Below are 14,091 nucleotides of genomic sequence, written 5' to 3' on the forward strand. Positions count from 1 at the left end.
CTGCCACCACCCCAGCCTGGCTGCTCTTCCCTGAGTGCCCAGTTTAGACGCCCCCCGCCCTCCTAGTCCTTGGTACTGCTTCACTTCCGTCGCCACCTGACACCACCTCTTCACTGGCTGCCTTTCTCCCAAAGCAAATGCCACCAGGCCCAGCAGGTGACCAGCTCCCATTGCTCAGTGGACTGGCCAGGCAGTGAGGCTGAAGTGAAACCCTGGACTTCTGGGTCATTGTGAATGAGGCTGGTGACCCAGGAGGGTCAGCCCAGCTGCCGTGATCCCACGTAAGACTTCCGGAGTCTCCATCCTGGAACTCTGCTGAATAGGTGGTCCAGATCTGGAGCCTGGGCCTTCCCCCTGGTGTGAGTGGTCACACAGGTGATGGGTGCCTGTGTCATGGTGGGAGGGTAAAGCCCACTCTTTTTTGGGAAAAAGAACCTTCCAGAGTCTGCTGTGCTCTAAAATCACTTTAATGAGCAGTCACAGCTCTGGTAGCCATGTCTTCACATTTGGTGGGAGGGACGCTTCTGGGCCCCCTCCGCATTCCCAGCCTGTGCCTCCTTGTGTCAGGCAGGGACAGGTGGCCTCCTTCAGCCCCGCCTGTGGGCCCCTGGGAGGCTGTGGGGCTCCTCCAGGGCACCAGATCCTGTCTCTGTAGGTTCCCGGAGCACTGGGGTCAGAGATGGTTGAGGGCGTAGGTTCGGGCTGCACTGAGGAGAGCATCCAGGTCCATGGTGCGTCCAGTGCCCTGAGCCACCACGCGTGAGCCCCAGGCCTTGCCTCCCATGTGGCTGCACACAGCCAGCGCCCAGGCCTCTGCTGTGAAGGCAGTTGTGGTACCCTGGGGACAGAGACAGAGTTAAAGGCCAAGGCAGGCCCTCCAGAGAGGTAGGGGAGGCTGGGCTGAGGAGCAGCTCTGCAGATATGCAGGATAGGGAGTGGGGGAAAGGCCCGGGCAGGCAGGGACCTGGCAGTGCAGTGCCTTCTGGGTTGGGGAGGTCTGTCTTGGGGACAAGGAGATTGCCCAGTCGCTGGCCTGGGCATCCTCATAGGCCTCCTCCTCCTGCCCCATTCCTTTGTCTGGGAGGGGTAAAGGTGTGTGTGGAATCCAAGGGCTGTACCCTCTTCACCTGGGCCACCTGGCAGGCACACAGGATGCTGCCCACTGGCTGGGGGCTGAGGAGGAGCACAGAGGTACCCGGGGCCAGCTCACACAACTGCCGCACCACCTTCACCAGCACCTGGGTGAGGGAGGGGATGGGTGCGTGAGCCACGGCCACCTCCCCTGAGGACACGTCCCTCCTGCCTCCCTTCACTGGCACAGACTGAGAGGGACTCAGCAGACACAGTGTCCACGATCAGGGGTCCCTTTTCATGTCGCTTCAGCAGCTCCTGGGACTTCACAGCAGCCTGCAGAGCAGAGGGACACAGAAGGTCAGTCTGAGACCGATCTGCCATTGTCCCCGTGTCAGAACCCAGCCCCGCAGTCTCTCCCTGGTGAGGCCAGGGCTCTGAGCAGAGGTGATGGGCCGGCTTTGCTGGGTCCGCGCTCAGCTTCCATCGTGTCCTTCTCCCACCTCGCCTGGGCCCTTCCGTCACAGCTCCAGGCCTTACAAACAGATCCCTTTGGGTGAAAGGGGGCAGGCCAGGTACAGGTGGCAAGGAGCGGGCAGAGCCAGGTGGTGGGCAGTGGAGAGGCCTCTGGAGGGACAACTGCAGTGGAGACACCGTGTGGTGGAGAGGGACATGGGGACCAGCCTGTTGATGGTCTCGGTTGGCAGGAGAGAAGAGGCTGCCACCAACGGAGCCCCTGTCCCCTCTGTCCCCTTACCTGGCCCAGCTCCCGCTTGCGGATGGCGGTGTTGGCCTGGCGCTGAAGCAGTTTCAGCCTGGCCTGCAGCTCCCTCCGCTGCCACTGAGGCATCACAGCGCTGTCCACGTTCTGCGGCCAGGGGTAGCAGTGTCAGCCCTGCCCTGTCCCAGAGCACCCCGCAGATAGAGGGTGGGGGTGGCTCCATGGTAGGCGGCCCTCACCTCTGTGAGTCGTCCCACATCCTTGGACAGCCGATGAGCCTCCACTAGGTCCCTGCTGCCCCGACTCAGACGTTCTGCAGCTGCATCGACCTCCTGGGCCAGGCTCTCACCCACCTCTCGGGCCTGCAGGGTGGAGCCAGGATGGACAGGGCCAGCACTGAATATCGTAACAGAAGCCAGCTTCCAACTGCTGGCATGGCCACACCAGTGTGCCAGCGTGCCAGTGTGCATGCATCAATGCCAGGCATCCCTGAGCCTGGGGGTGTCTGCAGTGTATGGCCCCTGCCCCATCCGCACCGGAAGTCTCCTGGGCCCACTGGTGCTGACCTGCTGGGCCTGCTCCCCGGTGATGGCCAGCAGGCGGGTGGTGCCTTTGGAGAGTTGGCGCTCCCCGATAATAACCAGGTCCCCCACAGCCCCTGTACGAAGCAGGTGCCTGTGGGCAGGAGGAAGGAGAAGTCATGGGGATGAGGGAGTAGGGAGAAGCCAGGGCCCTAAGCCAAGTGCTGGCAGCTCAGACCAGGAAGGGCACTGTGACGGGGTGACTCACGTTCCACAGCAGAGTTCCACGGAGACCTGCAGTGCAGCCTGAGATGTGGGGTCCAGGGCTCGGGCCACAGGTACCCCAACCGATACCACTCTTACGGGGTCTGGGTACACCTGCAGCAGAGGGGCTGTGCTATAATGGATGTGAAGACGGGGTGCCTTCTGGGTATGCCAAAGGTGGCCACTGCCACCAAGAGGATGGCCCTGCTCACCTCATCTAAAGAGCGCAGGCCAGGGACACAGGAAGTGAGCACCAGGGGCACCTCTGCCATGTACACGGCCTCATCCTGCTGCACGGCCTCCTGCACAGTGCCCTCCACTGTCCGGAGCTGCTCTGGGGTCAGGGGGGTCTGGAAGATTTACAGCATCAGCCCCAGGCGTGTCACCCTCTATGTCCCTGGGTCTTTCCCCAGGTCCCAGGGCATGGCTAGCACGGGACAGAGGCTCTATAAACAATGGTGGGGCAGAGGCCTCCAAGCCACTTGTAAGAGGGGCCTATGGGAAACTGAAGGCCTTCACTGGGCACCAAACACTTGGCAAAAGACACCCAGAGAAGGCTGTGTCCTCAGGGAGCTTGGGTGGAGTGGCGTGGCAGGGGATACAGGAGGGGGCTGTGGGGACAGAGTGGCCAAGTGCCACAGGGCCAGTCAGCCAAATGTGCTTGGAAGCCAGATGGGACAGGAAAAAGGGAAGGTGGCTGAGTCTGAAGCAAGGCTGGCTTGGGGACAGCAAGAACAAGAAAGCTGGTGGCTGGAGGGGAGGGGAACCCTACGGCAGGGCAGCAGGAGGCTCCCATGGGTAGCCTGACCCCTTGCTGGCAGGAAGAGCCTGGGAAAGGTGCTGCTGGAGGGCCACAGAGACCGAATGGCAGTGCTGGGCCCTGAGCCTGGTCACTCCTGCCCCACAACACCCAGCTCACCTGGGTGGTCACGTCAAAGCGCAGCCGTTCAGGGTTGAGGTAGGAACCCTGCTGTTCCGTGCTGGGGCCCAGGGTCTGCCGCAGTGCCCAGCTCAGCAGGTGGGTGGCCGTGTGCTTCTGCATGCAGCCTAGACGCCAGGCCTGAAACACTCCCGTCACTCAGGAGCCTGGGTGGTGTGGGCGTGGGGACGGTGAAGGGGCTGCTGGAGAACAGGACCGCATGGTGGGGTGCTTACCTCATCCACGTGCAGCTGCACCTGGTCCCCCACCTGCAGGTTCTCAGAGGCCAGCACCTCGTGCAGGATGAAGCCCCCCGAGACCTGGGCCTGGGCCACAGGGAACAGCACATCCTAGGAAGTGCAAGGCAGGACACTGAGTGACTGATCGTGGCTCCCCTGTCCTGGGCCCTGTGTGACCCAGCCTGTCCTCATGGCCATTATTACGCTGGTGTGGGGACACTACCTGTTGTCCCGCCCGCACCAGGTAGCCCCGGTCTGAAGCCTGGCCTCCCTGTTCAGCGTAGAAGTTAGTCCTGTCCAGAAGGAGGCCGCAGCGCTGGCCTGGCCCCACGGTGGCCACAGCAGCCCCATCCTCAGTGTACAGCTGCAGCACCTGGGCCTCGCAGGGGCCAAACTCTGTAGGGTGCAGGATGGCTGTCAGTGCCAAGGGGGTACTGGGGATGTAGCCCATGGGTCTGGATGGCGGGGGGCACAGTGAACCCTGGAGGCGACCCTGGAGAGCCTATGTCCAGGCTCTCACCATAGTTCCCAGTGGGCTGAAGGGAGTAGCTGTACTTGGGGCTGTCATCAGTGGGGGGCACCCCACGGCGCCGCAGCTCCCCAAGTGCGTGGACATCGAGGCGAAGTCTGTGCTCCTGAGCTGGCTCAGCCTGGTGGGCCCGGAGCTGGAGAACCACAGTGTGTGGCACAGGTGGCTGGGGAGCCACCCTGGCCCCTCCCACTTGGGCTAACTGGAGAAACAGCCACAGCACAGGCGCCCTGGTACCAGCCCTCCTGCCCCTGCTGTCCCCTGGCCTCTCTCTAGGGCGCTGTGCTGCCCTATCCTCTGGTCCCTCCTGCAGGCTGTGGCAGGGTTGGAGAGTCTGTCCAGTCATCCCCAAGGAGCCCAAAGCTGGGCATGGGGCTGACATATCATGGTGCCCCTGCCCATACCTGGGCCTCCTCCTGCATCAGCTGTGCCAGCCCTGCAGAGTCCAGCTGCACGCCCTTCTCCTCCAGCATCAGCTCCACCAGGTCCAGGGGAAGCCCCAGGTTCCCAGACAGCGACAAGGACCAGGCCACATCAGCTTTGGGGAAGGGTGTTAGGAATGGGCAGTGGGTGCGGTGGGTGAGGGTGGGGACAAGGGAAGGGGAGAAGAGTTAGGGGAGAAGGCCAGGGCTCTAACCATGTAGGCAGATGCCACAGGAAGCGGGGCCAGGGTGAGTGTGGGGCAGGGACAGGAGGCGGGGTGGCTGGGAGGGTGGATGAAGACAGCACGGTGGAGTTCCCACTGCACACAGCACTGAGTACGCAGGGAGAGGACAGAAGAGTCCCCTCGGGGGGGGGCTGGAGATGTGAGGCCAGAGCTGGCCCAGAGCCCCTCCTGTGGCTGCCCCTAGTCTGTGAGTTCCTCTTGCCTTGGCCAGGTCCAACTCACCAGGGAACAGATCAGAAGGCCCCAGACGTTTCAGGGTGCGGTCGATGATCCATTGACCCCGCTGCAGGGAGTCCAGGAAGGCGGACTCATCCTCCGACACCAGGCTGGCTATCTGTCCAGGCAGAAGGTGGTGGAGCTGGGTCCCCCGTGGGAAGCACCTCTCTCCACCTCTCTCCCATCCCCAGGGTTTCCTACCTGGGCTGAGTTCCTCCGAAGTTCTGGATATGCGTCTCCCTGTGGAGGGACAGGTAACAGCCATTCCCCCTCAGCCCAGCCTCCCTGAGGACATCCTGGAGGCTCAGACAGGGACCGGATTTCCAGTGGGTTAGGGCCACAGGCAGAGGGGTTCTAATGTCACATGACACGCAGCCTGGGCAGGGGGCTTCCTGGACCATCCCTGCCTCTTATGAGCAAGTACGGCTTTGTCGGGTGCTGGGCTGGACACCAGAGGAAGGGAGCCCCATGTGCCCAGGCCAGGGGCACTGTTGGGGCCCAGCACTAGGCTCCTGGGGCCCGGGGAGAAGCCCTGCCCGTACCAGTGTCTCCACTACCACCGGCACCAGGCTGCCTAGGAGGCCGGGTGGTGCCCGAAGCACCTCCTTGGAGAACCGCACAGCTCTTCGGAGGATCCGGCGAAGGACCAGCCTAGAGGAGATCAGAGCCCAGGGTGACCCCACAGGCTGTGCAGTCAGCCTGCCCCATCTCTCCACCTCCTCCCCCGCAATCTGCGGCCCCTCCCCTCCGCATGGCTCCCGGGACTCACGGGGCTCCCGACATGCCTGGGGAGACACCGTCCGCGATGCAGACACTGAGTGTGCGGATGTGGTCGGCCACCACGCGGTAGGCTGTGTCTGTGCGTCCCTCATCGGCTGCCCCTACTCGGCCCAAGTACGGGGGTGCCCCGCAGCCCTGGAACGTGGGGGGAGAAGAGACGGGCTGCTGGTGCTGTTGGTGCCCTTATGGGGCTCAGACTGGCCCAGGCGACGAACACATCTGTGACCATTTGCTGGGTTTTCACTGTCACAGCGGTTAGGTGGCAATCCATCTTGAAAATGGCCCCTCTGGGAGGCATTACTATCCTTGCTTTCCGAGATAGAAAACTGAGGCTCTAGAGAAGAGAGGCAGGCCACACCACTCATCAGGAGCATATGTCAAAAGGGTACCGGGGGCCTGATGCCCGTCCTTGGGGGTGGGTGCATGCTGTGCTAACAGACAGCTTGACCTGTCCTGCCCAAGCCTGCTTCTGCCCCCCTTCACCACACCGACGAGCAGCCATGACGCTCTGTGCCGCTCACAGCTCCGAACCCCAGTGTCTTTTTCTTCCCCCTCCCAGCAGCTCTCAAAAAGACTTGCTTTTCTCTGCTTTCCCTGAACCTCCTCACCCATGCTCTGTTGCCTGGACTGATAACAGCCTCCCAACGGGTTCCCCACTCTTACTCCTGTCTCTCCTGGGTCCCCTCTGCACAGCAACAGGGACGGCTTCCCAAAGTGCACAGGGACCCTGCCTGCCCCCAGCCCAGCCTCCTCCCGCATCCAGGACAAAGCCCTACCTTGCACTTTAGGGACCCACACGGTCTGGCTTCTGCTTTCCTCTCTGTGACACAGTTTACGAAAACGGCCTGTCCTGAGCTCGCGCTACTCTGTAGTAGGACTTCATACAGTTGCTTCCTATCTCAGGATGGAGTCTGCTTCTCCCTCTCCAGCCTGGGCAGCCTTGTGACTTGCTCTGGCTCCCAGGATACGACGAAAAGGGCACTGTGCTGGGCCCAGACAGGAAGCTGCACCCTTACGAGCATCTTCACTATACCGCTGGCACACATTTCTCTCACACAGGTCCCTCTATGTCCCCATGGCCACTGGCCTCTGCTCACCTGATGTATGGCGTGGAGCAGCGGGGAGAAGAGGTCAGTGTCGTAGGTGGAGCGCCTGCCTTGTAGCACGGCCACCAGTCTCTCCAGGCCCATTCCCGTGTCCACATGCTTCTGGGGCAGGGGCTGAAGGCTTCCATCAGCCTCTCTGATCAGGGACAGTTGCAAGGGGGAGGAGAGGAGGGTGCAGCAGAGTAAGAGGGGTCCCAGGGGGATGCCAGTGGGAGGAACCAGGTGGGTACCCCCCCCTGACCAACACACACCCAGCAGCAAATGAAGAAGGCCCTGGTTCCTGTCCTTTGTCATTAAAAGTCATTCCATTCTCACTCCTACCCTCACACCTGTTGGGCCCTTGCCTGGACCTGGACTCTGCCTACTGGATAGAATTCTCTGCTCTAGGGGACGCGTAAGGCTAGAAGAGAGTCTTCGAGATCATCACATTCAACTCTATCACACTCATGTGAGAGGCCTGGGCATCGCAGTGACTAATCTGTCACGGCCAAAGGCTAGGATTCAATCAGTTATTACCTGAAAAGTGTTCAGGAGTGTTCCTGACACACTATGTATCCTTTAAGGTTTTGTTTTTGTTTTTTTGCAGGGCTTGGGAGGGAATCCAGGCCTCACCCATGGTAGGCAAGGGCTCTACCCTGGGTATACCTCAGCGTGTTTGTTGTATAAGTACATCAGTCTTCTGAGTGTAACTTTTTCACTTCTATTCAGGCATTCTCCTGCTTTAGCACCTGTTACCTGTTGTGCTGCATGAAGACTAGATTCCAAAGCTCCACCAGCTGGGGGGCTCCCACCCCACTAGCCAAGTCATAGTGGATCTCAGTACAGGGCCCACAGGGGCCAGTGTCTCCCATCTCCCAGAAGTTCTCTTGTGGTCCACAGGAAAGCACATGGTTGCTAGGCACCCTGGGAGAAGGCCAAGGAAGTGGAAGGAGAGAGAAAGATTTAGAGGCTGGGACCCCCTCTGCCATGAAAGCCCCCATAGAAGAACCCACTCAACAATGAAGATGACCAAGGCTGCCCCACAGCACCCTGGAACTTGTTGAAGCCCCGAGGACTGGTGCCAGGTCTGTTTCCAGTCCTCCTGCCCTCTAGGAGTGGGTTGAGGAGTGGCGTGACTTACCCTAAGCTGAGCCAGATGTCCCTGCTCTCCAGGTCTGGGTCCAGTCCTGCCTTGGGGTCACCACCAAAGTAGGAGACCCACAGCCTGTCCTCAGGGATCCCGTAGACCTGAGTCAGCAGTTCCCAAGCCATGCTGCAAGCCTCCTCCTGCAGTGGAAACTAGCTGGAGGCCCACATGCATGCCAATGGAGCCACAATAGCTCAGGCTTCAGTTGAAAACTATTTGTACTGCCCGCCCTGCTCCTACAACACTATGATCATTTAGCGGGAGGGCCAGGCATGCCAATGGAGCCACAATAGCTCAGGCTTCAGTTGAAAACTATTTGTACTGCCCGCCCTGCTCCTACAACACTATGATCATTTCTGTCTCAGCATCTTTTCCTGACTAGAAAGCTTCTCTGCTCTCCCAAAGCCTCCCTTCTTTCAAGTCCCCCTTCTGTGAAATCCTCTCCTCATACTGGCCTGGAGTGACCACTGATTCCAGTTAGCACCTTGGCCACTTTTAGTGCACATTTGACCAGTCACTAGGCAGCAGGCACTTAGAATCCAGTCAGCGCAGAAGTGAGATGCATCCCTCTTACACATATTCCTCTAGCCATCTGCCCCTGCATCTAGAATGAGGCCCTGCCCGAGCTGACGGGAGACTCACCTTGAAATATTCACCCCCAAAAGCCCAATTGCCAAGCATTTCAAAGAAGGTGTGGTGGGAAAGGTCTCGGCCCACATCCTCCAGGTCGTTGTGGCGTCCTCCGGCCCTCACACACTTCTGGCTGTTGGCCACACGCCGGAAGCCAGCCATCTCGCTTCGTGGATCCACAGTGCCCAGGAAGATGGGCTTGAACTGGGAGCACATGAAGGGGGCGGGGACATCAGTGGACACAGTGCTCACTGCTCAGAATGAAGGCTGGCTGTGACCCTGAGACTGCAGTATGTTCCTGGCCTAGGGGGCAACCTGGGAGGCTGAGGCGGCCATCTCTAGTGTGTGTGAGGCAGAGAAGGGATAAATAAACTATGAACCAAAGACCTGCTAAGAAAACAGGAAAGGTAAAAGGAAGAGGAATGTATGAGTGGCTGGAAACAGGAGACAGAGAGGTAGAATCTTCCACCTCACTTTTTAACTACATCCCAAACTTTCAGGGTGCAAAAAAGTCTACAGGGTACTAGGCACTGACCAGAATAGCAGAATTTAGTAAGGAAAATGAACGGTCTCTACGTTACTCTCCCATTCATCTTTAATGTACACTTTGAGAGCCATTTAGAGAGGATGGGTGGTTGCTCAAGGTAAAAAACCGAGAGAACAGTACCTAGGTGCACGCTAGTAGGTGCACACTAATCATTTATTTGATGTACAAGTTATTTTTATTTAAAGATCAAAATCTTAGGACTGGGAATGTAGCTCAGCGGTAGAGTGCTTCCCTAGTCTGTGCAAGAACCTGGGCTCGATTCACAGCACAGAATACATGCACGCATGCATACATGCATGATGAATGGTCTTCTCCCCGTCAAGATCTAAAACCCAGGGCCGGGGATTTAGCTTGGTGGTTCTGCTGCCTGCCTGGCAAGAGTTCGACCGAGTTCGACCCCCCCCAACAAAAATCTAAAACCCAATCCCTACCCTCCAGTGCTCCGCCCCAATAGCTCCACCCAATCACGCGCCGCCCTCGCTCCCAGAGTCCGTGAGCCCCGCCCCTCCCCCTGCGCCCAATCCCGCTGCGCCTCTCTCCCGAAGCTCGCCCCGCCCCACCTGGTTCATGCCCGAGTTGACGAAAAGCAGGCTGGGGTCGCCGCGGGGCCGTACAGAAGCAGAGGGCACCAAGCGGTGGCCATGGCGATCGCGAAAGAAGCTCAGGAAGGCGTCCCGAACGGCCGAGCCCTGGATTGGAGGGGGCAAGGTGGACAGCGGCTGTTGGCTGCGGCCCAGCCTTGAGGGCGACCTTCGTATGGCCCGCCGCAGCCGCCTGGCGACCCCTGCCACTGATGCGGCCATCTTAGCTCCGGGCGGCAGCTTCACGGGATCAAAGAGCGAAGCAAAGGGAGGCACGCATTGCTTACAGCGGCCCCTGGCGACGGGAGGACTCAGGGGCAGCCTTGCGCCTGGGCAGAAGGGGCTGAGAATGAAGGCGCCGAAGAGGTCGGGTAGCAGGAGCCTGGCTTGCAGCAGGCTCTTGATCCGTTTAGCCTTAAGCAGATAGATACTCGAGAGCCTACTGTGTGCTAGGCACTGCTTTAGGCGCTTAGGGTACATTCTTGATAAAATTAGTAAATGCCCCGCCCCCTGAAATCTATAGATTCTAACAATTGTTAGCCTGATTTTACAAGGTTGTAAGAGATGTGGGTTCCGGTGTGTGCGTCGTGTGTCTCCAGACCACGGAGAGAAGGTGGTGAATGCCAAAGGAATATCAGTATTCATTCAGGAGTCTTTCAGTAATGACTTATTGGAGACTGCTATGTGCCAGGCACAGTCATAGGCACGTGCCAGTTCCCTTTGGACTTGGCATCAGAGAGAGTCCTTTTGTCCTTAGGGGCTGAAGGAGGCCCTTTGGAGCCGGAGTCTGTTTGTCGGAGACCTAGATGCCAAATAGCATCTGCTCCATTATTAATTGCTTAATGACGTTTGGTCTTTTAATTTGGCTGGGGATAAGAAAGAATCCAGGTCCTCAGGTTAGGACAAAGCTGGTGGCTAAAAACAGCAGAGCTTTCTCTCATGAGCCTCCTGACATCTTAGGGTTTGTGTATTCTGCTTTAGGGGAAGACGCCTGTCCCACACCCCCTCCTGTCTTTCTATCATAGCAGCTGTGACTTTGAAGCCAACACAAGCCCTGTGGATGGATGCAGCCAGTGTCCTCCACCTTTCTCATCATGACTTCTGCCCTCAGTTTGGACAATTAAAAGCAGATTGCCAAAGTCAAAGCTCGGTAGGAGCAGCAGGTCTGAGAAGAAACATGCTCAGAGAGAAGGCTCTGGCCACCATTCTTAGTGTGTTGGGTTATTTGGAGTCATTTGAAACACAGTTTCCTTGGGGAACTATGTAGTCTATTTTGGACTCATGTTTCTATAGCAATAGAGAATTCTCAACTTTGAAGATCCCATTTCTTCCTTTGTCCATGGTTAAAGGTGTTTTGAAAGTGTGTTTTGGTTTTTCCAGTGCTTCTACAAGAGGGACCTAAAGGCAAATGGGGATTTCTGTGATTGATGACCCTGAGAAAGACTGCGAAATTCTTTCCCAAGTTGAGCTGAGAATGTTTTTCCAGATAAATAGAGCAGGGTCTCTCCCCAGTATGAATATCAACTCTTTTTCAGATGCTGCCCAGAGAATCTTTGTGTTATAGTGGGAGCTTCGTGTTTTAGAGAACCTGGATCTAATGTACCATGATTTAAAAAAAATATGTCTTTACTGAAATATAATTCACACCACACAATTTGCCCATTTAAAGCATACAGTTAAATAGCTTTTAGCTTTTAGTACATTCTCAGAATTGTGCAACCATTATTGCAATCACCTTTAGAACATTTTCATTACCTCCCAAAACATCCTGGCATCCTTTGGCCATTAACCACCAATCCTTTCATCCCTCCCTTCCAGCCCCAGGCAACCGTTTTTCAGCTTTCTCTGTTTATGTAGATTTGCCTATTTGGACATTTCATATAAATGGAATCGTGTAACATGTGGTCCTTTGTGACTAGCTTCTTTCACTTAGCATAATTTTTTTTTTTTGAGACAGGGTCTCACTGTGTAGTTGAGACTGACCTGGAACTCACTATGTAGCCCAGGCTGGTCTCTAACTCACAGTGATCCTCCTGCCTGAGACTCCTGAGTGCTGGGATTACAGGCATGCACCACCACGCCCAGCAGCACAATGTTTTCTCTCTTTCTTTGCTAGTGGTGCTGGTGCTGGGAATTGAACTTAGCCCTGAGTTACATCCCCAGCCCTTTTATTTTTGAGACAAGAGGGTCCAAGTTGCCTAGGCTGTACTCAAACTTGCAATCCTCCTGCCTCAGCCTCTGTATGGTAGCGTGTATCATGGATTAAAAAATTTTTAAAGTTTTCTGTTTGAAATAGATTTTCCCCATCTTATTATCTCTCCTTGCTGTTAATTGTTTCCCCTTTAAATATGTTGTCTGGTGAGTGACTTCTGTTTAGTATTTCCCAGTGAAGCAGAGTGGTTCCTGGTGGACTGGGGTGTGACTTCTGATTTCGCACTGTCACCTAATGGGGAAGTTAAACCCAAGGGAGATGGAGACAGAGAGGAGGCGCCAGAGAGGGAAGTTACTGACATGGGAACCCTTCTGGGTACAGATCCGCTGTCTCAGTATTTGCAGCAATTTCATTCTGCACTTCTCATGCAAATGGGCCTGTTTCTGGGATCTCTCCATCTGGGCTTTGTGGGCACCGTCCCCGCTCCTCCACTGTTGTTAAAGATAGTGGCGTTTTGTCGTCCTTCCATCTGGGGCTTCTGTTGCCATGTGACCTACTTATCTTGGCAGGTCCAAGGCTCCTGTTTTCTGGGCTCCCTCCTTTCCTGTTTGTTTGAAAGAAGGGACAGGAGGATCCTGGGAGTGGAATCAGACCTTTCTGATTTCCCCTTGGGCTGACATGCTCTGTCCAGAGCTGATAGATGAGGAGCGTGAGGGGACACTCTCCCACCCCCACTGAGCACAGGGAGTCCAGCTTCGGGAACTTTATAAATGCTGCCTTTTAGCATCTAGATGAAAAGTTTCACCTACAAGAGGTGTTCCTGGTTTGATGTGTTACTGGTATGCCCATCAGACCAGGCATCCTGGCTCTTGACAGCTTGCTGAAGATGCAGACCCTGGTTCTGATTGGCAGGTCTGGGATGGGTTCTAGCCAGTGAGGAGGGTCCCTGTGGAGTCCCAGCAGGTTCCCAAGGGAACTGTTGTCTCCGCCAGTTTCAGACTGCAGGACTGTGCCTTCAGTGACAGGTCTTGGCAGAGGGTTGGGGAACAGTGTGGACACAGGCTTGACGGATGGTCCCTTTGCCTTTGCTGGGGGCTACTGTTTAAGTGCCCCCCGGGATCTCCGCTTTCTCCCAGACCAGTGCCCACTTTGAGCAGGTGGGTGGAGCCTGAGGCTCACCCTGCGCTTGCGTACTTGGGCTTGGAGACTGGAGGATGATGCTGACCCGAGAAGGAGGGGCGAAGGCAATGGACCTCGGGGCTGGAGGCCTGGGCGCCTCTGGGATCCGGAATTTAAGGGTCAGTGGGAGCTGAGTGAGGTGTTCCATGTCTGTAATCCCAGTTGCTGGGGAGCCTAAAACAGGAGGATTGGGAGTAAGTCTAGCCTGGAAAATTTAACTTGACCCTGCCAATTAGTCGATCAATCAATAGGACTGAGGTGGAGCATTTGCCTAGCTCTGAGTTCATTTCTCCATACCCCTTTCCAAAGAAGGATTACTGGGCCCTTGAGGTTATCCTCATGCTTGTCCCCGCCCCCAATCTAAGGAAGCTCTACTTATTATTATTATTTTGGGACAAAGTCTCCCCAAACTGCCTGGACTGGCCTTGAGTTTTCAATCCTCCTGCTTCAACCTTCCTAGTAGCTGGGGTCACAGGTGTGCACCTTCCTGCCTGGCTATCCTTATGCATGTTTAAGTAGTTATATTTTAAATGGTTATATAAGTACCAGTGTAACTTCCTTGATTTTTGTCTCTTGGCCTGTAAAACCTAAAATAGTTACCATCTGGCCGTTTGAAAAGAGTTTATCTATCTCTGCCTTAGTTCTTTTTTTAAAAATCCTTTTTAATTGATCACAAACCGCAGATATAGAAACTCAACAAAAACACATGTATACAAAGGTGTAGTTTAATTATTGGAAAACAAACATCTTGGGCTGGGGGTGTAACTCAGGGGTAGAGGGCTTGTCTGGCTTTTAAGGGGCCTAAGGTTCATCCCCAGTGCCTCAAAAAAAAAAAAAAAAAAA

The 14,091-nt window shown here is 56.3% G+C and overlaps 1 protein-coding gene across 2 annotated transcripts; it reads right to left on the reverse strand.

Annotated features, from left to right (window-relative positions):
- Positions 1-453: 453 nt before the first annotated feature.
- Aars2 (alanyl-tRNA synthetase 2, mitochondrial) lies at positions 454-10,169 on the reverse strand. Of its 2 annotated transcripts, XM_010617737.3 has the most exons (22): positions 9,897-10,169; positions 8,802-8,993; positions 8,154-8,299; positions 7,769-7,936; positions 7,025-7,169; positions 5,917-6,062; positions 5,690-5,798; positions 5,349-5,387; positions 5,154-5,265; positions 4,669-4,802; positions 4,256-4,400; positions 3,959-4,131; positions 3,733-3,846; positions 3,497-3,637; positions 2,790-2,927; positions 2,582-2,691; positions 2,359-2,467; positions 2,032-2,154; positions 1,829-1,939; positions 1,324-1,407; positions 1,128-1,238; positions 454-838 (listed from the first exon to the last, which is right to left on the reverse strand). In XM_010617737.3, the coding sequence occupies exons 1-22, from the start codon at positions 10,137-10,139 to the stop codon at positions 674-676; spliced, it is 2,958 nt and encodes a 985-aa protein (XP_010616039.1). In that variant the 5' UTR covers positions 10,140-10,169; the 3' UTR covers positions 454-673. The 2 variants fall into 2 exon arrangements, with proteins under 2 accessions (XP_010616039.1, XP_010616040.1); XM_010617738.3 differs by lacking the exons at positions 454-838; positions 1,128-1,238; positions 1,324-1,407; positions 1,829-1,939 and having other exon boundaries at positions 2,052-2,154; positions 2,582-2,710.
- Between the last annotated feature and the right edge of the window lie 3,922 nt (positions 10,170-14,091).

The sequence above is a fragment of the Fukomys damarensis genome, unplaced genomic scaffold, assembly GCF_012274545.1.
Source record: "Fukomys damarensis isolate Sample0158 unplaced genomic scaffold, DMR_v1.0_HiC HiC_scaffold_20, whole genome shotgun sequence".
Classification (NCBI taxonomy): Eukaryota; Metazoa; Chordata; class Mammalia; order Rodentia; family Bathyergidae; genus Fukomys; species Fukomys damarensis.

Excerpts from the sequence above, each read along its gene's own strand:
- Aars2 (XM_010617737.3), bottom strand. The coding sequence starts at position 10,139 with ATGGCCGCATCAGTGGCAGGGGTCGCCAGGCGGCTGCGGCGGGCCATA. Across the intron at positions 7,937-8,153 it reads GACATCTGGCTCAGCTTAGG|GGTGCCTAGCAACCATGTGC; the intron begins GTAAGTCACGCC and ends GCCTTCTCCCAG. Across the intron at positions 5,799-5,916 it reads CCAGGCATGTCGGGAGCCCC|GCTGGTCCTTCGCCGGATCC; the intron begins GTGAGTCCCGGG and ends GATCTCCTCTAG.